Source organism: Protopterus annectens, chromosome 17.part0 (assembly GCF_019279795.1).
Source record: "Protopterus annectens isolate FY-2018-M chromosome 17.part0, PAN1.0, whole genome shotgun sequence".
Classification (NCBI taxonomy): domain Eukaryota; kingdom Metazoa; phylum Chordata; order Ceratodontiformes; family Protopteridae; genus Protopterus; species Protopterus annectens.
Window position 1 is genome coordinate 710,241,787 of NC_056751.1, and position 27,084 is coordinate 710,268,870.

At 40.2% G+C, this 27,084-nt stretch overlaps 1 protein-coding gene across 3 annotated transcripts in view; it reads left to right on the forward strand.

Moving 5' to 3' along the window:
• KCNJ9 (potassium inwardly rectifying channel subfamily J member 9) overlaps positions 1-27,084 on the forward strand; it is a 522,122-nt gene that overhangs the window by 290,937 nt on the left and 204,101 nt on the right. For 2 of the 3 annotated variants that reach the window (XM_044059660.1, XM_044059661.1), the window contains one exon: positions 891-1,940. In XM_044059660.1, the coding sequence (XP_043915595.1) occupies positions 1,007-1,940 (934 nt within the window). In that variant the 5' untranslated portion in view covers positions 891-1,006. Of the gene's footprint in view, positions 1-890; positions 1,952-27,084 lie in introns of those variants that run through there. The other variant, XM_044059663.1, reaches the window with a different exon arrangement.

Genomic DNA, 27,084 nt, shown 5'->3' on the forward strand with positions numbered 1-27,084 from the left:
CCTTTCTTTCCACTCCACTAACTACTTTGATTATAGCAAGCTCAGATGCTCATAAGTCAGTATTTATTATACAGCAGGAACTTCTTCTTGTAACATTTGTTAATTATGTACTTCACAGATAAAGATTCTAGTTGTCTACTGATGTACTATGTTCTTCATCTGTAAATATGTTTTAAGTAATTGCTATGTAAATTGTTAATCGCTATGTAATCCAATGTAACTACTGTCTGTTTATTTTAACTGTGGAGCTTTTCTCCCTGGGCCTCCGCTGAAAATGGACCTACGTCCAGTCAGACACAAACAGTCAACAAATATATATAAATAAATAAAAGTACTATAGGCATTGAAAGCATTATGTATTTATTGTGCTTTCATGTTCTCTACCACCATGTCAGGTAACAGAATTGTTGGTGAAGGGCTGGACAGTAATGGTCACTGCCAAATGTTGAAAGCTAAAGCTGTAGCAGAAACAAAACAATCACCGGAGACATTTAAAGGCACTGATCTTTTGGTTTAATTTCTCCAAGTCTTTTGGGTTTATAATACCATGATAGAAATTTACTCCATTCCTAAGTGAAAGTATGAATAAAGTTCTTGAAATTAGTACTGTTTCAGGCTTTGATGTTAGGCAAAAGTGCTCTTTGCAGCAACCACATTGTGTCCATAAATGACTCCTTCTGCAATTCGTACAAAGCTACATGTATCTGTAGCATATCAAAATAAGACTGCAAATTCTTTATTATGTTACACTTACTACTATTGCAATGCTGCATTTAACATTAGTTTAAAAATTCACTCTGGGATCATAAAATAGAAATGTTAATATAGGAAAACATCTGACTGTTTTATCTTGTTTATCATTTTTGTTAATTTTCTTTTATTTTCTGTAGGCATGTACAGCAGCGATGTGGATTTTGCCAGAATACTTGAAGACATGTATAAGCTTAAGACACATTTGGTGACATTCCATTTTGCTTATAGACGCTGACTAATTGTAAAAGTGAATATGGCAGAAGAAAATGCTGCCTTCTCTGCTGTCCCTGAGTCTCCGTTTTCTGATACAAAGTCCCCTGGAGTAGTGCTGCCTGCTAAACTTGCAAAACAGGAATGGGATGACATTAAACCTGTGAAGAAACCTAAAGGTCGCCGCTGTCAGCGCTATGTTGAAAAAGATGGACACTGCAATGTCCAACATGGCAACATGCAAGAGACTTATCGCTATCTGATGGACATCTTCACTACTCTTGTAGATCTGAAGTGGCGTTACAGCCTCCTGGTATTTATTATGGCATATGCTGTCACCTGGTTGTTCTTTGGAGTCATCTGGTGGTTTATTGCTTATTGTCGAGGAGACTTGGAACACTTGGAAGACCAGACTTGGACTCCATGTGTCAACAATCTCAATGGATTTGTTTCAGCCTTTCTTTTCTCTATTGAGACAGAGACTACAATTGGTTATGGCCATCGTGTAATCACAGATAAGTGTCCTGAAGGCATCATCCTCCTGCTTCTGCAAGCAATTCTTGGCTCAATGGTCAATGCTTTTATGGTGGGTTGTATGTTTGTCAAGATCTCCCAACCCAACAAACGTGCTGAAACTCTGGTGTTCTCCTCTCACTGTGTAATCTCACTGCGGGATGATCGACTCTGTCTTATGTTTCGGGTAGGGGATCTACGAAACTCTCACATTGTGGAGGCTTCGATCCGAGCTAAGTTGATTAAGTCTAAACAAACACTGGAAGGAGAATTCATCCCACTTAACCAGACAGACATTGATGTTGGCTTTGACACAGGTGATGACCGCCTCTTCCTTGTCTCACCTCTTATCATCTGTCATGAGATCAATGAGCAAAGTCCCTTCTGGGAGATATCACGAGAGCGTCTTGAGAAGGATGACTTTGAGATTGTGGTAATTTTGGAAGGCATGGTGGAAGCCACAGGTAAGATATGATTAAGCATAGAGATTGTAGCAAATGGGAACAGGGAGGTTGAATCTGTCTTTCAGGGAAAGTCTGAAGCCCTGGTTAAATATGCTTGTTGAGTGATAAATGTGTCATTGTGAAAAAATAGGGTAGTGACCATAGGTATGCAAAGAAAGGCAGGTTAGCCTTTAAGCATCTCAGATGGTATCATGGGAAAAAAAAGTATGGAAAGGCATGAGAAGACTGCAGGTGTTCTGACTCGTAGGTTTGAACATACTAGTAAACAGAGTATTGAAGTTAGGTGCTATAGACATCTAGGAAACAATGGAGTGAACATGGGTAATATGGAAGTAGATGTGCAGGTAGTACTAGATAATGACAGACACACTGAAACTTCCTGAGAAAAGGCAAAGCAGAAGGTAATATTGTGCATTTTATCAACAGCTAGTAAGTCTTGATAGAGTGCATATGTGTGTTGCATGGACTATAGCAGAAGTCTGTAGTAGTCCAGGAAGCAAATGGGACCAGCTTGTAAATAATAATGTGAAAGAGGTGACAGCTGGTAGTGTGAAACTGATCAGACATGGCAAATAAGAATAAGATGGTACGACTGAACTAGACTTCTAGTGTCAATTGAAGATTCCACTAATGGGCGGGTATGAAGGGTTGGTGTAGAAATATGCAGCATGTAGAACGAAGACTGAACAGAAAGAGGAGTATCAGAATGCTGGAACAAGAATCGATAAAGATAAATTTTAATTGCAATAACCTTGTAAAACATACTGAATGTGTCTAATATGAGGTACAAAATTATAGGCATTCTGGGGTATATAACAGATCTTCCTGGAACGTATGGCAATGAGTGAATGCCATTCTCTGTCCATCTACCCATCCATTTCCTAAACCTGTTTCCCTAGTGAGGGTTGTAGTGGTAGCTAACTGAGCATGGCAGATCAGACTTCCCTGTCCCCATCCACAGTCGTCAGCTCTTTAGATAAGATTCTTCATTATTCCCAGGTACTTTGGGTCATATCACCTTTCCATCTTATCCAGTATCTGTCTCAAGAGCTCCTCCCTGTGAGCATTGCCTAGTGCAACTCTTATAGGAGGGCATTTTCATTTTATACCAAAACTACCTCAACTGACTCTTAACCCTGACAATCAGTATCTTTATTTCAAGATCTTCTTGGATTGCCATACCTCTCACTGTATCATGCAGGCTGAACCTATAAACCATGTGAAGGAACAGTATTTTCACCACTTGGTTTGTGATTTAATTCTTTACATCACTACACAAAACTCATAAGCACAGGTGAGGATAAGACTTAGACTAAAGGTAAAGTTGGAGCTCTCCCTTCACCATCAATGCCCTGCACATTGCATCTCTCCCTTCACCATCAATGCCCTGCACATTGGAGCACTCCCTTTACCATCAATGCCTGCGCATTGGAGTTCTACTTTCACCATCTATGCCCTGCACATTGGAGCTCTCCCTTCACCAACAATGCCCTGCACATTGGAGCTCTCCCTTCACCATCAATGCCCTGCACATTGGAGCTCTCTCTTCACCATCAACACCTGCACATTTGGAACTCTCCCTTCACCATCAACACACTGTACATTGGAACTCTCTCTTCACCATTAATGCCCTGCACATTAGGGCTCTCCTTTGACCATCAATGTCCTGCACATTGGTGCTCTCCCTTCACCAATAATGCCCTGCACATTGGAGCTCTCCCTTCACCATCAATGCCCTGCACAATTTCTACAGTATCATCTGGTGGACCACGACTGATACCCTCTGGTCCCTCTTGGAACAGGGCCTTAAGACACCTAAAGCCCCCATTGCAGTACCTGCTCCTCTGTCACCTGCAGAGGGTAATCCATTATTTTCTGAAACAGAACCATGCCTTCTGAAGTAGGCATACCCATTTTTACAAGTGTTAGGCTTGTGTTCATTACACTATTGATCAACTCTCATATGTGCACTCAGACTTTAATATGGCAGTATCTCAGGGTTTCACCACAATCTCAAACTTGGTGTATATAAGTAGTAAGGATGCTGAGGCATAAGCCAATTTCTCCCCTGAAAAAAATGCTTTTTTAGTGCTATTTCTCAGTGTGGCTTGTTCGCAGTTGAATGTTTGTGATGTTTTGTGATTGCACTTATAAAAGTTGATTGCAAAATGCTTGCAGTTTCATTAGGAAGATGATTATTTTTCCCACCACTAGAGTTTGCTCTAGAGATCTCATTCCTCTAAGACCAAGAAGAAAACATTATCTGCAGACAACCACACCCCGAATGCAAATACTCACCAAATACCACCTACCCATGAAATTCACAAACAGTTCCTGGCGGACTCCTGCAACCACTTTGAATGTATTTAACTTAACAACAAGAATGTGGATAGAACTCTCACTTCACAGATAATGGGAACTAATCCCATAGTCCTGTAGTACCTCCCAGAAGATACTCTGAGATATACAGCCATATGTCTTCTGTATGTCCACAAAATACCTGTAAATCATAGTGGTAAATTCCCATGACCCCCATCGAACTTTGTGCAAGGACATCGAGTTTATTTATTCTTCAATGGACAGAACAGACTCCACATTGCACTACCTGAGTCAGAGACTCTGTTATCTCATGCAATGTGCTTTCTAGTACCCTGACATATGTTTTCCCAAGGAGGCCAAGAAGTGTCATCCCTCTATATCTCAAACTTATGTTCCTGTTTCCCTTTTTGAAAACTGAGCTCTTCACTCTAGTTTGCCATTCTAGAGGTACTGGTCCCATAGTCCATACAACACTGAAAAAGTATAATATCCACAATACTCCTATAATATCTAGCAAATTTAGCACTTCTAGAAAGATTCTATTCACTTGTTCAGTATTGCTACCTAAACTGTTTAATTCTACAGTGACACAATCTACAGAAAAGAAACCGATATTACTGCTTGTTGTTGTACTACCTACTCAACAGAGATTGTGTCCATTTGGTTCAGAAGCTCCTCCAAGTATTGGTTCCACTTGTCAACAGTGTACCCAGTTGAAGGCATCATTTCTTCAGCCTTGTTTAGAATAGCCTGGACAATTTTTATCTTTATGTCTTGCCAGACTCTCTAAGAAATACTTTGAAATTCATTCTCCTCGACTTCACCAATCTTGGCCTACCCTCAGGCTTTCACTCCTGTGGCTTCATTCTCCTTAACTTTACTAATCTCGGGCTACACTCAGGCATTCACTCCTGTGGCTGTTGCACTTGCTGCTTTCCTGGCCTAAGAGCACCTCTCCAAAATGTAGAGACCCACTACCCCAACCAAGGGCTACATGACAGGCCCCGTACTTTAATATGATGACTTCTGCTTATCATCTTCACAAGCACTGGCCACATTTTGGCCACAGAATCATGCCACTGCTTCAACTACTGAAGACTTGAACTGGGTCCATTTCAACTCTACGTCTCCATATTCACTTGGTATATGACAGAATCTGATCTGGAGGAGAGTTAGCCTTTCACCATGGGAGTTTCAGCTGGCCAATCCCTGGAGTCTCTGAATCCAAATTTGTGTTTCTTGGGTCTGTTCAGCTTCTGCCCAAGAATCTGATTCAACTCACAAGCAATTGGTGAATGCTTGACAGGTCATAATTTCTCCTGACCCAGTTGTTGAGAAATTGTGACCTCATTCTAGCGATATGACTACAAAGTCAATCAACAACTTCTGTCCTGAGATTCTCTGCTACCAAGTACATTGATATGGTGCCCATTTTTTCAGACATGGTGTTTGTACCATCAACCATTTGAATTCATACTAGATAAGCCCATTCTTCTAGTCACACCCGACCACGTATCTCCATATTTATCCACGTGAACATAAAATTCTCCAAATATAAGTACAGAGTCAGTAAGTGAAACTGCATTAGCCACTGCTCCAACCCCCAAGACTGAAATACTCAGAATGCACAAATAACATTTCTGTAACTCATAGTTGCATCCCATTGAGCAGACCCTCATTTACATTTTAGAAACCCCAGCAGTATGGGACCCAGCTGTTGGTTTATGAGTATTACTATGCACACCTTCTGTCTGGAGTGTCTCATGAGATATAACTCCAAAGAAGGAGAGAGGCTACTCCAAGCAGGAAGTTCTTCTAGAATTTTGGTCTGAGACTGAAATTGGTCCAATAGGATCAGTGCTCTACCCCAGTTAACAAATTGCATAAATAAATAAGTAAATATAGAGGTAAGGCCAACTATATGTAGATGATCCGTTTTAATCTCCCACACAGCCTCAGTTTTTTCCCTGGCAGTAGGATTTATTCTCTATTTTTAATTCACAGTTTATATGAAGTCCTATATTTTCTAGAAATGTTTCTAAATACACACAGTTAAGTGAAATGGTGATCCTTTCAATTGCCTTAGTTGTGCTTGTAGTATATGCCTGCATGTGTGTGTGTCTGTCTTTGTGTGTATACATTCCGTGATGGATAGACATCCCATTTAAAACTAGTTCTCTGCCTTATGCCTGTTGTTTGCCAGAAAAGACTCTAACTCTCTTGTGACCAGGAGATAAAGTGGATATCAGATAATGAAAGCTTCTAATGTGTTTGTCTGTTTGTGTTTTTCGGCTTTTCATGGTTAGGGGTCGCCACAGCAGAACTCCGGTCCACTAATGATCGGCAGTAGATTTTTACGTGTTGGCTTGCCGGGCCTAACGCACAACCTTCAATGAAGGAACGCCCATTCACGCATGTCGCCACACAGAAGACGCTCTAACTGAGAATCAAACGGGCAACGTCTAACTGTGAGGCGACAACGCTAGAAAGCTTCTAATGTGTGTCATATTAAAAAAAATGTGAAAGTGAAATTTTATCAGTGCGACTGTGGTTCATTTACTGAGGTGCAGCTACATTTCTAACAAGACTGTGTATTAGTCAGATGATAAATAGAATATGTAATTTTATATCTGACACTGGATGTACTTGTTTGCAGAATTCCTCTTCAAACTGTTTTTTTTTTGTTAGTATTGTTCTTTATTACTTATTTTTATATTTGTGATTCTCAGTATTGTGGGTGGGGTAAGTAGCTGGTATGTTACTACAGTAAGTAGCTGGTATGTTACTGCAGTTCTCCTTTATCATTTCTCATCTGGAATACCTTATCCATTATTAAATATTCTGGTTAATGGCCTCTTCAATACATCCAGTGACAAAGTCTAAAAAGATCTCTGCTCCATGGTGGAACACAGGGCTTGGGATTTGTAATGGGGGCACTGATGTGACACCTTCAATTATATGATTATTTGGGGTAACTGGCTAGGCTTAAAATGGCCCACCAGGGCAATTAGCCTAGTATAATCTATGAACCTAATCTATGAACCTAATGAAAAGCATGGGACATCAAGTTACCTTTATTCTACACATACTCTATAGTCACAATCAAGAAAGTGTCTGCTGAGGATCAAAGAAAGCAGATTCTAGACTGGCAATGGGGAGCATTCCTTCTGAAACAGTGTGGGAAACCTTCCTCAAGACTTTGTGGATGCATTTAACATGACTGTAGGAAATGGCAGCAGCCAGGAGTGAAAAATATTTATATAACCAGTCACGTCAGTCTGCTTTTTTGGCTTGTCAGTCACTTTACCCAATCATTATTTCACACAAGATCCCTGGGCAGGTACCTAGTGGCTCAAATGTAAAAGTGAAGAAACATTTCAAATAGAACAGTATAAAATTATGTGGATATTGTCCTAGCAATATGTTTTATATAGCTACTTTTCCTTTGTGCAGTATGTCCCATTGGAATACAGCATATATTTGCTGGAATTATTTTTGTTTGAACTGACCCTCAGGTGACCAGAATACATAATGCATCTTCACTGACTTGAAAACAGAATTCTTCCTTCACACTTCATGTATATGAAGAAAATGTTTTAAAATTGCTTTTATGGAACATCAAATGACACACAACGTATTAAATACATGCCTTTAAATGGTACTGTTGTCATATAGTGGTTTCACAAACATAAATGTGTAATCTGGAAACTGGATTACCAATGCATCTGAATGGCTTTCACAATGCATTATGACAAGACTGCTGAGCGTTTCTTAATTACATATACTGAAACAAGGACTACAGGGTTAGATGTCATCATGCCACCTTGCGAGGGGACAGTTTTTCCGGTAGGGCTACTATATTATTCCTGCAGTGTACTTGTCTCTGATGACTCTGTGAGCTGATTCTGAATGCACCTCACTGTCTAATTATATCCCCTGCAGAACTCCAGGCACTGCCAGTCTCACTTCTGTGCCTGTGTTTATTTATTTGCTTGTATTTTTGGTAAATGGGACAATTCTACTGGGCATGCAGGCATCTTGTCAGAGAAGGTTTTGCTTGCACACCTCAGTAATTTGTGTAGTCAGTTTAACAGTACTGACAGTCTGTCAGTACCTTGGTGGATAAGTGTTGGAAAGAGTAACAATCTTTTTTGTCAGTTGCTAGTGCTGACAATTTTTTAGGTACACAGTTTCAATATAGAATAATCATTTTCCCAAGTGAAGAGTAGCATACGGTGATATTTAAATGTTATTTTAGGTTATCGATACACAAGTTTCATTGTCAAAGTTGCTGTTCCTTTTAATTTTTCTATAAAACCATGTTGTCATTCCCTTCTTCATTCTGTCTAGTGTGTCTTATGAGTTACTTTATATTACATTTTTCTTGATAGCTAAATAAATCAGTGACCCTCTGTAGCATGTCCATTAAGTGGTTTTAAAACTCTACCTGTCCCCTTCTTTGCTTTCGCTGTCATTCTTTCTGGCCTAGTCGCAGACTTTCTTGAATGCCTCAGTGGATTTCCTTTCCATCAATCACATTGATAAATTATTAATATTAATAGTAATAATAATAAAAATGAAAACCCAGTCATGCACTACACAGATTAAATACCACGTCCCAAAGAATCTAATACCTCTGAAGCATAATCAACCTCTTAAATTAAGAAATCTGGACAGAGCTATAATGGATGGGAGACAAGGGCCCAAAAATAGGGACAATTTTAAATATCTCTCTTACAAACGTAGAAAGTCGACAGAATAACAGGCTTTGGATGAATTTATAAAGGATACAAAGTCTAAAAACTCACATTTCTGTCATTATTTTCTGACTTCAGTCCTCAGTGATTTGCCAGAAAACCACAATTTTGGAGAAGCAGATGAAAAATATGAGGCAAAAATCTGGGCATTTTATATATATAGATATATATATATATATATATATATATATATATATATATATACACACACACACATACATATGTTTGTGTATGTGTGTGTGTATATATATATATATATATATATGTATATCTATATATATCTATATGTATATCTATATATATCTATATGTATATCTATATATATGTATATCTATATATATCTATATCTATATCTAATCTATATATATATATACATATATACATATACACACACACACTTGGCTAAATTCAAATATGAGCGACCAAGCTGTTGGAATAGACAAATTCTCCTTATTCAGAGAAGACAGGTTACAGGCTTTCAGTGGCAAAACAAAAGGTGGGGGAGTCTGTATATACATCAACAACATCTGGTGTGAAAACAATGATGTAATTACTAGCTATTGCTCAGCTGACACTGAATGCCTTAATAATTAAATGTCATCCTTTCTACTTGCCCAGGGAGTTTACAGCTATCTTTATAACTGCAGTTTACATACCTCCAAGTGCAAACACTAATGAAGCACTCACCAGCTTGTACCATTTATCCTGTGATCTGCAAAAAAAGATACCCAGAGTATGTCAACATTTTAGCTGGGGAGTTCAATCAGGCCAAACTGAAAACTGTGCTACCAAACTACCAACAGTATGTAAACTTCTCTACAAGAGGTGAAAATTCACTTGATCAAGTGAGTTATCTAACAGTGTAGTACCTTGCAGGATGAGCAGTAGCAAACCCTGCCCCTAAACGCCCACAGTTTACCAAGCTACGTTAATAGTAATTAGCTGTCATGTGTAGCTGACACCGGATTAATAAAACAAAGCAGTAAAAAGCATTTTATTGGCATTGGAATATATAAAACCCTTTGATTACGATCGGCTATTCAGGTTTTACATGATTATTCAAGTGTCATGTGAAATTGACCGATCGCAGTCAAAGGCTTTTTACTACTTTTTGTGTTTTATACATTCCGATGGCAATAAAAAGCATTATTATGCCCTTTGCAAAAAATGAAATTGTTTCTAATGTGGAATGTGCTACAGTAATGCCACAGTAAGTTACTTTAACATTGGGAAGACCAAAAAGCATTACTTCTGTAAATGTAGAGTATTTGCACTTTTAAATATTTTCTCGGACTGCAGACGTCCATATAAGGACAGTACTATAAGAGTAGAAAATAAATAAGTAAATCTTAGCCTGTCCTGGGTGATCGCATAGCTAGAATTGAATATAGTTTTACGGCACAATAAAGAATATTGATTAATGCAGATGTTTAAAAAAAATTTGACAATATATTTGTGTTGGCATAAAAAAGTGAAGTTTTATCTGTAAGTGGAATGAAGAGATACCGTGTACTAACTCGTGTATTTCAAGGTAATAAAGTGCAAAATAATGGCGACAAAATCTTACTCAAAAATTTAGAAAGTTGCTATAATAACAGGAAATATATGAGAAACAGACCATATGATTAGCGGTTATTGTTATTCTCAGAGTGTAACATTTGGCAGGTTACTATTCAGGCATAACGGGAACACTCAGTGTCACTCAAATGTGCGCTGAACTGCCAATCAATATGGACACGCCCTAACCTGCGCAGTACCGCCTGCGAGGTACTACACTGTTAGATAACCATCAAGTGTACTCAAATGTCAAACAGGCATTCAATGTTAGTAAGGGGAAAACCTTTCAGGAAGCAAATAAGTATCTGGCCTGAAAGTGCTGTCTCAGTTCTGCAAGACTACTTTGAATACACTGACGGGAATCTATTTAAAGAGGCTGCCACCACAAATCAATATATTAATTTGGATCAATACACTGAAATAGGGTTGCCACCTTTTAAGTGGGCCAAAGTGGAACATGGGGGAGTGGCCAATATGACACTGGCCACACACCCTACCATGACATCACCACAGCAGTGGTGAAGGAGATGCAGTTAAGGATACCATTAAACATGCCCCACCATCCCTCAAAAATAGGGACATATTTTAAATATTGCTCTTATAAACTTAGAAAACTGCTTGAGTAACAATGTTTTTGTTAAACATTTTCTGAAGGATTTGAAGTTTGAAATTCAAATGTATGTTATTATTTAGTGACTTCAGTCCTCAGACCCTCCCAATGACTTGCCAGAAAAACAAAATTTTATGATGAATAGACCAAAAAATATAAGGCAAAAAAAAAATCTGGACATTCTGCGAACATCTGGAGCATTCAAAGGTATGGGCTGGCTTGATGGCCTGACTGCTGGTTTAATGCTTGCTTGCTGGTCGTGGTTATAAAAAAAAAATGAAAAGATAAATCCCAGTTTTTTATTAGTGGCTTTTTATTAGTGGCTGTACAAGTGCTAATAACAAATGCTCTACAGCTGTGTTCTTTGAGCAACAAGTTCTCCGGAGTTTCCTTACTTTTTGCAAAATAGTGAGCGTGTCTCTTTACAGTCTGGTGGGTGGGAATGTTGTCTCTTCCTGCTAAACAGGCAGATGTTTGATGTCGTGGCTGTAATGAGGGACAAGGTTCAGAGTCACAGAGAAATTGCATATTTTAGACCTGTTTTTGTGAATAATTTAAGTAAAACTGATATTGATATTGTTTTGATTTGTTGTAAGGCTCTTTGTAGCTGAATCCCCTCCCCCTGCATGAGATGCAGCCAATTGCTGCACAGTTTACAACACCCAGACCTAACAGGGAGCAGGTCTGCTTCCAGGTCCAGGTTTGTCACCGCTGGTGATGTAACCGAATTGCCGTGGAAAAAATGGAAGTATTTGTGGCTTTTCCACGGCGATTTGGTGTTATTGAAAAAGTGGGAATTTTAAAGTCCCACTGCTTTACAGAGCGGGCAGCAGGATGAGGCAGCTCAGCCCGTTAGTGTCCTGCTGATAAGGGGACAGGTACATTACATTGAAACTCTTGTTGGATACATCACAAAATGTATGCCGGATGTCACTACCCTGAAGAATGTAACCATCAGAGCTAACCAAAAATCCTGGCTCACCAGTGAGGTATACGAATTGGTGAGAGCATGTAATGCTGCCTTTAAGGCTGGTAATAGAGAGGCATTGAAAAAGAGTAGGGCTAACTTGAACAAAGGTGTCAGAGTAGCAAAACGGGCCTATAGTCTAAAAATACAGAGACACATCTCTGACCAGAAAGATCCCAGGCAGCTGTGGAGAAGGAGTTAAAACATCAAAGACTATAAGCCACCATCCATGCGATGTGATAATAACCCAGACTTTTTAAACAAACTAAACATCTACTTCAGCAGATTCGAGGAATCGAATAGAACCTCACCAGAGAGACTACCCACAAATGAGGATGCCACATCGCTATGCCTCAACCTGGAAGAAGTACACAAGTACCTATGTAGGGTTTATCTGGGCAAAGTAGCTGGTCCAGATAGGATCCCAGGAAATCAGCTGACACCAGTCTTCACAGACATTTTCAATATACCTCTCAGCCAGGAAAAAGTGTCCAAATGCTTTAAGACCACTGACATCATCCCTCTGCCCAAGAAACCATCTGCAGCATCATTAAATGATCACCGGCCAATTGCATTTACATCAGTAGTGATGAAGTCTTTCAAAAAAATGGTCAAAGATCACATCACATCCTGCCTACCTGCTACATTTGATCCTTTACAATTTGCATACAGGCCAAATCGTTCTTCTGTGGATGCCATAGGCTTAACACTTAATCACACCTTGGACCACCTAGAAAATAAAGACTATGTGCAAGTGCTGTTCATAGACTTCAGCTCGGCCTTCAACATGGTTATTCGGCCTTCAACATGGTTACTGCACAACAATTGCTGTCTAAGCTGAGTAAACTGGGCATAGAAAACATAATATGCAGCTGGATCCTTGACTTCCGAACTAAAATGCCACACACTATCAGACTACTGAACAACAAACCCATAGCCTAACACGGTACATGGGTAAAACATTATTTGTGTGCAGTATGTCATTGTTCTTTACATAAACTCTCTGAATACCTCATTTCATGCATCTATGTCTGCACTAGGAAAACTATGAACTGTAAGTTTATGGTATATATTGATGGTGGGTAAGTTTACACGTGTGCCTCTCTTATTTTATTATAGTACTGTGTTTTTGCATATCCTTATATCTCTGCTCAGTCTATTCCTGTTGTTGTATTAGTTGAGTTTCTGATGTAAATAGAGCTTCCAGTTTTGTTTTACTTTATTAACTTTTTTGTATCTTATTTTTTTATTTATTTTTGTTTTATTCAATTTAAGTTCTTTATTAATGTAGTTTAGCTTCGTTCTGTAAACTGTCATTCATTGCTATGAGCCTGAGTATCGAAATTTCACACAGTGATATGTACTTTTTTCCCCCTATAAAAATGTTGACTTACCAAAATACCAAACTGCATATGACCGATACGGAAACACCATAAATCCACAAAAGTGAAAGTAAACATTGCTGAAAGTGTAATGCAACTGTGCATGCATTGCCAGCATTTATCATTTTCCCCACTGTAGTGTGATCTTGGAGTTAGCATATATAATTTACAGGGGGTGTGTGGGGCATAGCCCCCCACATGGGGGATTCAGGGGGAGCAAAAATTTTATGAAATGTGTAGTTTTGTTTAAAATGTTTCTTTTCTATTTGTATTGTTTTAGAGGTTTCGACTGGTGCCAGTGGCGCATGAGCAGTTTCAGTGTTTTATACTTTTGGCAATGGTTACTTTCACTTTTGTGGATTGATGGCGTTTCTGTCCCAATCATATGCAGTTTGGATAGGAATTTTATATATATATATATATATATATATATATATATATATATATATATATATATATATATATATTACATTTTGTTGTGGTAGAACTGTGTAAAATTAAGCAATTTCCCAGAATCTATTTTTTAACACAGTCATTTTAGTAAACACTGCTTTATTCATAGGTCAGAAGATTAAACAAAATAACTTCTTGCGATACAACCGTGTTGAAAAATACCGTCGCCTTATCTGAAATAGTAGCAGCCTTTGTGTAAAAAATCTGGTATGCAGTTGGGCTTTCGTGGTACTGCAACTGGGTTTTTATGAATCCCCCATCCTCATTTAAACAGCTAGCAGATATTTTATTAGGCCCTCTGGTCCTAGAGATGGTGATGCAATGTGACATTCTGTTGTTTCTTTGAAAGCAGATACTTAATATGAGATGTAACTTGCCATTTGTCAGGCCCCAATGACATGCTGCCCACACCTTAAGTGAAACTTGTATGAATCCTCCTGACTGTTGAAATGATTCATAGCCTCATAGATACTAGAAGAAAACGAAGTGAGAGACATAGGGTTTTTCAGTACTGTTCACAGTCCATTATCAGTGCAGGAAATGCTCCAAAGTAACAAGGAGAAATAGCTGCAAGCTGTCTGGCAGAAGTGTATCAGATGTTAGCAAAGTCATATTTTCTGAATGGAGCTTTATTGTAATATTTTCTTTTACTGGCTTGGGAGATAGATAGTTTGCAACAATTTATTCAATTTCTCAAGGGAAATTTACTATTTTGCTGCAATGATGTATTATTGAAATATTTTTAAGCATTGCCAATAGCTATTTCTCTCAACTATCACTGTTTAGTCTCCCATCTTCATCCTCAGTGGCTTGTTATACCAATGATTGTTATGACAGACTTTAGTTTCCTATTAAGATTAATAGAGTGCACAGTTCTTTTATATATGATATTACAGTTACTGATGTATGTTATTTTAATGAATTTGTATAAGGGTACAGCTAATGTGATGTCAGTGTGTACATGCTAGAAGTGTGGCAGTGCAGAAAGTAGAATGCCTATTGCCTACTACTTCCCTTATTTTTGTTAATGCTATAAAGGGACTTTAACTGGTGTTTTTGATTGAATGCATATTTTCAGAGCTAACGTTAAACTAGGGAACATTTTCACAATTATTGGAATGTTTGGTATCCCACAATTCCACCAGAGTGGGCGGGGTTACATTATTATACATGCAAATTTAAGCACCCTCAACCTTTCTGCTTTATGCAAATTTTTTTTATCATAACATACTTTTTACTTCTTGTCTTCTGGCTTATAGTTTATATCTAATGTATCTGGATGTATATACTATTATATAGGCTTACATTTTTTGTACCTGTCCTTACTAATGTTTGTATGTTGGAGCTTTTCTCCCCAGGCCTCTGCTGAAAATGGACATATATCCAGTCGGACTAGCCCGGTCAACAAATGTAAAATAAAATAAAATAAAATAAAATTTTATGTTGATTAGTGTCCAGATTTTTGGCCAGTTCTACCTACTTTTCATGGCCTTTGTCCAGATTTTTGATGTCTCCTGACTGAGAGGTATGATTGATAGTTTTATCTTTGGGCTTGCAACTTTTTTTCACAGATCCTGACATCATATGGCCCACTCAGTTTATTGCCAGTGCCTTTACTACCTCCATCTTTATTGTTCAGGGTGAGAGTGTCACCCCTCCCAAACCTAATCTTTTATGGCCACCACAAGTCCCCTGTCTCTTCTGGACTCTGCTGCAAAGAACTCTTGATCCTCCAGCCTCAGGTAATGCATTTCCCTTTCATTCTACACACCCTATTGATGCCTTACCTCTGAAGTCTTTCCAACATCTTAGTATCCATCTCTTTATATGACCTCTAGAACTGGTCACATTATTTAAGCTATAGCATGAGTGTGGCCCATTAGAGCAGAAACAATACTTCTTTCCTACTGGGATTTATTTCATTGAGTCTATTCCCTGGGATTCTGATGGCTTTTGCCATGGTCTTTTCATTCTGTTTCTCATGGTCCAATTCAGCGGTTAGCAGCACCCCAAAATCTTTTTTATTCTCCGCTGTCATTAATACTAGTCCCCAGAACTAATACTTTATACCATGGTAGTTGTGGCCCAACTGCAGTATTTTACTTTTATCTACCCTGCCCATCACCTGCCAGCTTTCTGCAGTTAATCAGTCAGACTTTCTAGGTCCTTACTTAAACTATCCCTCCCCCCTCCAGTGCTTTACCTATTTTTGTTTCATTGGTGATAGTGATACTTCTGTGTCCTGCCCTTCAGCTGTGCCATAGCCCAATCTATCAGTTTTGAAAGTATCACAACCCCTGCAGCTTTCCTAGCAGTTGTCTGTGAAACTGAATCAAAGGCCTTAGTGATGTCCAGGTTGGCTGCATCTATCAATGCTATCCTGTTGAGTTCTCCTCAGTTACATCTGGATCAGGTTCAACTGAAAATTACTCCTGTCCATGAACCCATGTTTTAGGCCTTTGTTCTGACACCAGCTATTAGTTTGAAAAAGACCCTTATGGGGATCTTAGTGCATTCTGAAGAGTTTATGATGGTACCAAGTTTACAGTCAACTGCAAACTTTGTCAACCATAAGCCCTTAACACTAGCTTTGACCTCCACGGTGTAAATGCCAAAGAGGTACAGCCAAGGAACAAACCCTGACATGTACTGCTAGTGACAAGTCTTTAGGAGGATGTAGAACCCCTCCCCCCAATTTCCTGTATTCTATTTGTTAGCCAGTTTGTTATCCAATGTGTTTCATAGAGATTTACATTTAGTTTAGTGAATTCTATCCACTATACCCGTGTGTGAGATGGTACAGAACTCCTTTAAGAGGACTAGACATGTGATGTGTACAGATTTTCCCCTTATGCATTGCTTCGGTAACCTTCTCAAAGAAGTCGACCACATTAAGTAGGCAGGATCTGGCCTTGACAAAACTCAGCTGACTCAGGTGAAACATTTGTTGATTTCTTATGTCCTAATTTATTAATTTCATGATGATCCTTTCCATTATCTTAAAGATGAGGCTAGTCAGGTTTATTGGTCTGTAGTTCTCCAGATCCACTAATGCCCCACCTTTGTGCAGGGGTATGACTTTTGTAGTCCTCCACTCTTCCAACACAAATCCTGTTTGGGGGCTAATATTAAATAGCTTCTGTAGGGGATTTGAAAGTCATGCTTCAGGCTGACCAGTAGGCTTCCTGGTATGTTATCTGTTCCCACAGAAGCAGTCTTCTTGACCTTTAATAGTACGTTGAGGACTTCCTCCTGGGGGATTTGAGGTGGATGGGGGCAGGACGGAATTCCAGTATGTAGTCTGGGAGTGAGGGCAGGGAGAGAGGGGTGAAGTTAGAGCTAAATTTATCTGCTAATAGATTGGGTATGTCCTCAAGGTTAGAGTACATTTAATTTAATTTATTTTAATTTAAATTAATTTAATTTAACATTTGTTTACCTGGAAAGTCTGACTTTGACAGAGCCCATTTTCAGTGGAAGCCCAGGTAGAAATGCTCCAGACACATCTTTGGAATGTGGGAGGAAACCGTCGGAAATGCAGAGAGGACATGCAGACTCTGCACAGAAGGCATCCCAGCTAAGAATCAAATGGGAGAACCAGATATAATTTATTATTAGCTCTTAACAGTTCTGAGCTTTGTTTCTGAGGGTTCTAACATAGTTGAAGAAGACTTCAGGATAGGCATTTGTCTAGGTAGCTATTTTCACCTTGTATCCTGCTTTGGTTGATTTGATCAGGGATCACAATTCTCTGTTAAGTTTAGCAAGAGAGTTTAAGGCATTTGGAGACTTGCATTTATTTTTACACGCAAAGAGATCTTTCCTTTTATTATAAAGTCTGTTTATATTTGGGTTCCATCATAAGGATTTATTTTTAAATTTGTCACTATATTTTCTTTGGAGGGTACAGATAATCTATGCAGCTCTTTATATGTTTGTAAAATCTGGCAGTGAAAGACTATTTGTGGATGGGTTCTCAGGATGGGAGGGAATGGAGAATTTAGCCATGTCATTACTCAGTTTTAAAAGATTTACTTTTAGCATGATCTCTAAATACTGAATTATTTGAAGATGCTAAAAGTTTCAGTCTTATGGTGAAAATTACTGATTTATTGTCCAATTTGACTAGAAAGGAGGTTACAACTGGTTGGGAGCAGAGCTATCTCATACTGATAAGAACCAAGTCTGAAATGTTGTCTTTACTGGTTGATTGTGGACTAGCTGCTCCAGTGAGTTTGTATTTATGAAGTCCAGAAATCTCTGGGCATATATGTTTGGAGATGTGTAGGTCTCCCAATTGTGACCGCTAGTTGAAGTCCCCTGGGGATACTGGTATTTGGCTGAATGTTCAGGAATTCCATAATAGTCAGGTAAGAGGAATGGGTCAAGGGGGATGTAGAGGAGGTACTAGAGTTAGCTGCAATGCCATATGGGGACTTGTTAATCATAAGATAGGCATCGAGGAGTTCCAGACTGTCATCCTGCCTAATGAGATTGGAGGTAAAAATTTTGTTTTATGAATATAAAGACACTGCCACAAAATTCTGTTCTATTTTGTGCAAATTCAATGTAATTAACCATATATATGTTTTCTGTTAAAAAAGGCTGATCTTTCATCAATTGCATAACTGTATTTGTGATAGCATGTGATTTGATTGTATGGAGACTTGTCCCTTAGACTCCACTGAAGTGAGATTTCCCTGCTAGACATTTATACACACACACGCGCGCGCACAGGCACACGCACTCACGCACGCACGCACACACACACACACACACACACACACACACACACACACAGATATATACACGCGCACACACACACACACACACAGATATACACACACATACACACACACACACACACACACACACACACACACACACACACACACACACACACACACACACACACACACACACACACACACACCATTGTTAAGCTTTTGTTCCATTTAGTATTCGGCTAGAAGATTAGCATCAGCTTTGGCAGAAGCCTCAGAATCAGAAACTGGGTGCTTTCAGGCTGCACATATGTGGCTTTCTTGATAACTGGCTCTACAAGAATATGAAACAAAGTTTTTCCTCCTCCTTTTCAAAATACTCACTAATATATTTATGGGGAAAGAATGAAGTACCCTAGAATTTTAAACAAGAATTTCTTAAACCTCAAGATTTCTTCAACTGAGAAATCATCCAGAGAGCAGATGTTTGTTGGGGGGGGGGGGGGGGGCACTGTTCTTATCTGTCTTGGAAAAAATGAATTCCTAGCCTTTAAAATACTTAGGGAAAGCTGAGGGGAGGGGTTCCCCTGCCACCTGACCATCTTCGCCAGAGACAAGTTCATGACTGTTAGTGTTGTTCATGCTGAGCAGACAGCACACAGATGCCAGCTCTCAGCGAAAGCGAGCTAGTATTGTGGCAGGGAATCTCCCAAAGGCAGTGCACGTACATGAAAGAACTGTACCAGGCCAAACCCTAAGGGTCTGATTCCCATATTCATGAGGAGTAGCCCACTAGACTTTAAACATCTGACCAAAGATAGAGTGCTGAATAACAGGTCTTCTAGCGAAAAGCATGACTGATTCTCCCTCTACCTGGGTTATCATACCAGGCCAGACAGTGCCATCCGTTCATGTTTCCTAAGAGTGTGATTCCCTCACTCACCTGGAGAAGTCACACCAGACTTCAAACATCTGACCATAGGGAATGGCCTGAATTGGTACAGAAAGATGTGGTTGGTCCTGTCCTTCCTGGGCTATCAAACATGGCTGGGCCTATGGAGAGACTTGGGCAGATATGTCTTTGGCCCTGAGTGTGACCACCAACTATGGTTAAGTGGCTGAAGAGGTTTCTTCCCATGATCAGGCTGGTCACAGGCTTGTTCTGGCTCACTGACAAGAGAAGAATAGCAACTACATACTGTAATGTTCTGTGTAGAATCTGGGGGTGGGCCTTCTCAAGTTCTCTTGTTGTCTGTCTTGGCAGAAAACAGGCTTGAGCTTAAGTCTTCATTATTCAAGAAGAAACTCACAACATGTGAGAATATGGTGACCATTTCTGAAATAGACTCATCACCAGAGGGTTTGACTAAGGTCGAGCTTCTATTTCTCTGGTCTTTTGACAGTGTGCTGGTAGAGACTTGGGGCTGTGTTTGCAACCCTCTCATTGATCCTGATATGGGGCATGCTGAACCACTGCAATCTTGGCAGTAGGTAAGGCCAGATGTTTCTTCCTCTAAAGTCTGTCACCAGGTCGAATCACTAGCAGTTGTAGCACTGCTTCGCAGCACACTTTTCACGCAAGCAGTAGATACAATGTTTGTGCAAATCTTGGCTCATTATGCATGTACCCCATGAACATTTAGAAGGATTCATCATTGCAGGTACTGAGGTAGGCTATATGAACTACCTTGCCTTCATCCACAGCTCTGGTGACAGACCCGAAGAAGTCTACCAGGCTGATCAGGCATGATCTCCCCTTCACAAATCCAAATTGTGTGGGGTCCAGAGTTTGGAGAATCCCTATGTCCCTATTTATAAGGTCCATGATGATGCACTCCCTAGCCTTACATATCAGACTCATCAAGCTAATGGGGTGGTAGTTCCCAGGGTCTGTAGTCACTCTCCCTTTGTGGAGTGGGATGACTGTAGCAGTGCACCATTCAGTGGGGACAAAGCCTGAAGTGAGGCTGTGATTGAACAGGGCACACAGGTGTGGTGCCAGTTCACTTTGTAATTCATGTAGAACACAGCCAGGGATATTGTCTGGTCCCATGGAGGCTGTATGTTTGGCCTTGGACAGTACGGTTTTAACCTGTGCAGCAGTAATATTGGGTACTTGGCATTCCTCTGGTATTGTGATTGGCCCTTTGGGGGGGTGAAAGGGGGTAAAGTTGGCACTGAATCTGTCAGACAGTATATTGGCAATTTCTGTTGGCTCAATATAGGAATTACCATTGCGTAGCAGCTCAGAGCAGATCTGAGTATTGCCATGTAGATTTCTGACATAACTATAGAAGTCCTTGTGGTTGTCTTTAGTATCTGCTGCAATTTTCTTTTCGTAGCTGGCTTTAGAGGATTTGATGTGGGATCTCAGCTTTTTGTTGAGGCTAACAAAGGAGTTTTTTCCAGTCTTGGGACTTTGCCTTTTTCTACAACAGTTTCTTCCTTCTGTTGTAGAGTTTGTTTATGACAGGAGACCACCAGATTGGCTTTCTTTTTTGGAGGAGAGCATCTTGGTTCTGTTGGGTATGGCTCGTTTCATGCATTCGTGTACGTGTTCATACAGTGCATTGGAGTATGATTCAGCAGTCCTGCACCTATTCTCCATTTGCATGGTGTTGTGAAGTTATCCACCTCTGTTTTTAGAATCCCAAAGTAAGTTTTTCATGGTCGTTACCTTTGCTGAAGGTGTGGGTGGGATGTGGATATCCATGGTGAGTAGCTTGTGGTCAGATCTGACCAGAGAGGAGTTGACTATTGGTGTAGAGCAATGGTCACCCATGTTAGTAATAACTAGGTCAAGGATGTTGCTACCCCTAGTGGGGGTAAGAATGAGCTGGTCCAGGGCATTGGAATTAATGAATTCCAGAAAACGTTGAGCAAGTGTGTTGGTACTTGAGTAGTTTTCCCAGTTAATCAAGGGGTAGTTAAAGTCAGCCAGTATGAGGATGTTGGGTTGGACCTTTATATTTTCCAGGGTGCTTAGGAATGTGGAGTGGGAGTCTTGGGACATGGTGGGGTATCTATAGCAGGCAACAACGTGGATTTCAGTCTTGCCCAGTGTTAGTTGTACCTGAAGTATCTCTGATGCGTTATGTTGAGCTACTAACCTGGAGGTGTGTATATCCTTATGAATATGGAGACACCACTGCCTTTAGGGCTTCTTTCCAAGTTTTGGGGCTATAAGGAGTGGTATGTATTATAGCCTGGTAGTGCAGGGGTGCTTTCTGGTGCATTGAACCAGGTCTCTGTTACTGCACAAATGTTAATGTTCTACATTTTAAGGAGTGCTTCGAATGAGCGCATCTTGAGATTTAGACTTCTAGCACTGAGTAGCATAACCCTCAGAATACATTTGCTGAAAGCAGTTATGGTGGTAATTTGGTCTTCAGGACATTGCATAAAAAAGGCAGTATGGGGGTTGTAAGAGCTTTGGCCAGTATCCGGAATCCCAGGGGTGACAGATGCAGGCCATCTCTGGCAAAGCTTCGAGGTCTGTCAATCATGTCATCCCAGGCAGACCGATATTGGATCCCCTTAGAATGACACCAGAAACTTAGCCAATTGTTGAAGTCAGTCATTTTCTGCTTGTACTGTGGTATATTCTGGGCAACAGTAGGATGCTACTCAGGGCTAGATTCATACCCACCTGGGCTACATGATCCGAGAGCTCCTCCATGTCTCTTTTCATGTAGCCCAGGGAGGTACATCTCAGGTCATTCACACTAACAAGGTCAATGACCGAGTTATATTTGTACCTGTTGTGGATTGACCCGAGTGTGGCGTTATGTGATGTATCCTGGCCCCCAACAGCAGCTGACCGCTACCTTCTCCTTATTCAGCCTAGTGAGTGGGACATCAGTGTGCCTTACTATTGAGTCATCTATGACTAGTGTGTTGGGTAAGCTCTTTTGTCTTAGGGGCTGTGGTTGTGTGGCACACTGTTTATGTGAGCTATGTGTCTAATGGCTTGTGCTGTGATGTGGTAGTTGCATGTGTTTCTGCTTTGGAGGTCTCTACTGTTTGGGTGGATTTTTATTGAGAGCCTCCGTGAAGGTGGGTGGGTGTTTTGTGTTATTAGGTGATAGCTGTGATGGTGTGTGGCTATGTGTTCCTTGTGGTGTGGTGCAAGTGTTGACCTTCTCTTAATTGGCTATTCCAATCTTGGCTGGAGATTGTATGGCTTCCAATCTGGATATATAGCTGCATCTCTCACAAGTCTGAGTGTTGAGGGGTAAGAGGACAGGGTTGTTTGCGTACATGAGGCAGTTGCTACATTGCCTCAGGATTCCCAGGTTCACCAGGTTAATAAGAGAAAGCACAGAGAACTGACCTTTGGACATGCCTGGAGGGGTGTGTAATTTTGTAAGCACTGAAGCTGTTTCTTTAAATTTGGTGCTGGTAGCAGCTTGTGTGCTACAATAATTGCTATGAGAAGTCTGAATAAGTGCTAGACTTAATAAGCTAGTTTAAGTGCAGAAATGAAGAGAACTACCAAGATCTAGGGGAAAATCTCAAGAGTAGACTTTCTGGCCCTGGTAATAGTTTACCCTAGCTTAGCAGCGCTGCATGTCACTGAAACCCGAGCAAACACGGGCTTTTAAGGCAGAAAGATAAAAGGGATAAAAATGCAGCCCAAATGCCCAATAAGGTACAATTTCAGAGCTGGAAACCACTCCTCTTGTGGTAGACAAGCTGCTTAGGGTTTACCACTCCCACTGATAAGCAGAAATGCTTCCCTCTATCACAAAAAGGTCTGGGGAACTCAAACAACAATACAGTCCTGAATACCGCAAATCTGTATCTGGACTATTCTAGTAACAGAAAAAGGTGGGAAAACGAGCAAACAAGCTAAAACCTTTTTTTTTTTTTTTTTTTTTTAGTTAAACAGCAAAAATACACTTAAACAGCAATAAAATCACTTTAAACACAGTGCAGGCTAGTGCACTTGAATGTATAGCCAAACAACAGTAAATGCAGTTAAATTGAATGCAATAATGTAGAAAACAACTTAAATAAAGTGCAGTAAGCAATATTAAGCAGGAATGAGTAAACAGAGATACTTAGAATCAAACAAAGTCTCTCTTTCTCCTTTCTGCTGCTCTTGTAGTCTGCAGGACGCCAAAATGGGATCCGCTGAGCTAAAACAAGTGCAGACTCGTACAAACACAGGCTTTTAAGGCAGAAAGATAAAAGGGAGAGAAATGCAGCCCAAATGGCAAATAAGGTATAACTTCAGAGCTGGAAACCACTCCTCTTGTAGGCTGCTCAGTGCTTACCACTCCTCACTCGGGAGTCATAGATTAACTCACTAAACTGGGCATCAACCCCTATGTCACAAGGTGGGTTGCAAAATGGCTCACTGATAGAACCCACATTGTGAAAGTATCAGACTCCAAGTCAGACTGATGACCAGTCACAAGTGGAGTCCCACAGGGATCGGTCCTGGGTCCTCTTTTGTTTGTCACTTACTTCTCTGAAGTTTAGGCCAACACCAAGAGACTCTGGCTGACCAAGTTCGCAGACGATTGATAACTGGGAGCCATTATTAGCTCTCCAAATGATATAGACATTCTACATAAAGCCTCACTGAGACCAATGACTGCTGTGAGAACCATGGCCTTAAGCTCAATGCCCAAAAAAATGCATTGTTATTCCCTTTGGGAAAAATACGGTACCCATGAATTACCGCATCGATGATAGCCCACCGAAGGTGTTATAATAGATCTGGGAACACAAGTTGATAGCAACCTCTCCTTTGACAATCACATTGCCACTGTGGTCAGAAAATCCTTCTCTGTGGCACATTTCATTACAAAGGGTTTTGCATCCAGGAAGAAAGAGGTCATTGTCTCTCTCTACTCTTCCCTCATTAGACCTATTATCAAGTACAAAGCCCATTTGGCATGTAACTCACTAGACACATGCAACAACCAGAAAGACCACAAAATACCTCACTAAGAGGATCCTAGGCTTTAAACACATGCCCTATATGGACAGACTAAAAAACTGCAGCTATTCTCTGTCTCATATCGCCTACTTAGTGGCGATCTTTGCTTGACCTACAAAGCCATGTCAGACCCAGCGCTGTTAGATATGCTACATCTAAAGAAATTCCAATCCCTCCATGGCACACACTCCAGAGACCTCAACCTCATTACCACAATCAACAGAACTTGCTGGAGGGACAGGTTCTTAACCCAGAGACTTCCCATGCTCTGGAATAGACTTCTCTTACATGTCAAGCAGAGGACCTCACTGGCCCTCTTCAAGAGAAATCTTGACGAGTGGATGGGAAATAGAAAATTCACTCCGGGGATCATTTCAGTGGCCTTGCTTGACAGGGGCATTGGGAGCTAAGGTTGGGCAGCACGATGCCAGGGAATCCTTTGGGCTAAGCTTATAAAGGCTCCAGGGCCATTAGCCTACTACACACCTATGAACCTATGTAAGTCAGGACTGTGTGGTAGAGATTAAAACTGGTCTGCTCAAAGGTTTTGTATACTCCCCTAGTCCAGCACGTGATGTGATGCACAGCCAGGTACAGCCAAGTTCCCTAAGAATTTGATACTGCCACCTAATAAAATAGATAAAAAAACCTCTCAAAACAAATAAGAAAAAATACCTAAAGATACTCCACAGGACTCACAAAATGGTCACGTTATTCAACATAAAAACAATGTTTTCACTCTAATCCAGGTTAACCACTTTCTTCCAAATCAAAGGACATCTTCAGAACCTGATGAATTAAATTTAAAAACATTATTAAATAACACACATTCATTGAATCACATGTTCACCAAAAATGCCAATCATAACCAGAAGGGTAATGAAGAATTAGTTACACATAAACTATCCCACTGTTATCTTCCCACTTCAAGTCTGACAGCAAATCAGTGACCTTCTGTTTCAAAATCTCTAATTTTGCAGATGCAAATATCACTGAACTTGAAGACTTCATAGATATAAACTTCCAACAATTCTATGAAGTCTCTAAACTTGAGTATAATGGTAACCCCCAAAATATTGACACAGCTAGTAGTTATGCAAATGAACTCTATGAATTCCTAGAAAAATGGGACACACTATTTTGCTTTAAGAAAGAATTAGCCAATTGGATGTCTATTCATAATTTCATTCTGCTATGACTTGTCTACCTCTACTTACAAAACAAGGTAAAGTATAAGAGCAGGTGTTTGCATGGTGTAAATACCTACGTGTCTCAGTTGTCGAGTAGATTTTATGATTCTATGATTGTATATACTGTGCCAGCTTGGTTACTCTGTCATTTTATGCTCCCTTTAGCATATCCTCATTACATCTTTAATTAGCCAAGATACTAAAACAGCTTTTAGCCACTCTTCTATACAGTTCACCTTGCTGTTTTCTTATAAAATCTACTTCACAGGCTTCACAGAGATGTGCTGTATGCATGAGTAAGAGTTGCACCGCATATCAGAATACATAGTTGTGAACAGCACACTTTACTAAATGTGAACACAGTGTGCATTGAAACAGACAGCTCCACTCTGAAGAGGAAAGCAAGTAAGTCAGCAAAACTACAAGCTGGACACAGCCAAGCAGAGCCAAATATACTCAGAAGAGAAAGGCAGTTATCTAAAATGACAACGTGCAACAACCTCACAAGATGTTCATGGGGTATTGCAAACGTAGCAGAGTGTGAGGCAGAAAGGGCAAGATGTTCATGGGGTATTGCAAATGTAGCAGAGTGTGAGGCAGAAGGGGCAATTACTTGCAAATGAGTCCAAATACTAGTTGTCTGGTGTCCAAGAAGCTGGGTAGCTAATGGTGTTATTACAGAGAAGGATGGGGCAAATAGGAAAGTAGAAGAGGGGAAATATAGCATGCAAAGGTACACACAAAAGGGAAACAGAAGAAACAGCAGGTGGGGAAAGGCAGGACACATTTTTGTGGGTGATTGGTCCTCCAATTTATAGATAACAGAGATAAGGGATGAGGAAAATGGCGACTGAGAAACAGACATGGAAAGGAAAGTAAACGTGAGGAAGGGTAGTGATCAGGGGCAAATAAACACTAACAGTAAGGAAAATGGTGACTGAGAAACAGAGATGGAAAGGAAAGGAAACGTGAGGAAGGGTAGTGATCAGGGGCAAATAAACACTAACAGTAAGGAAAATGGCGACTGAGAAACAGAGATGGAAAGGAAACATGAGGAAGGGTAGTGATCAGGGGAAAATAAACACCAACAGTAAGGAAAATGGCGACTGAGAAACAGACATGGAAAGGAAAGGAAACGTGAGGAAGGGTAGTGATCAGGGGCAAATAAACACCAACAGTAAGGAAAATGGCGACTGAGAAACAGAGATAGAAAGGAAAGGAAACGTGAGGAAGGG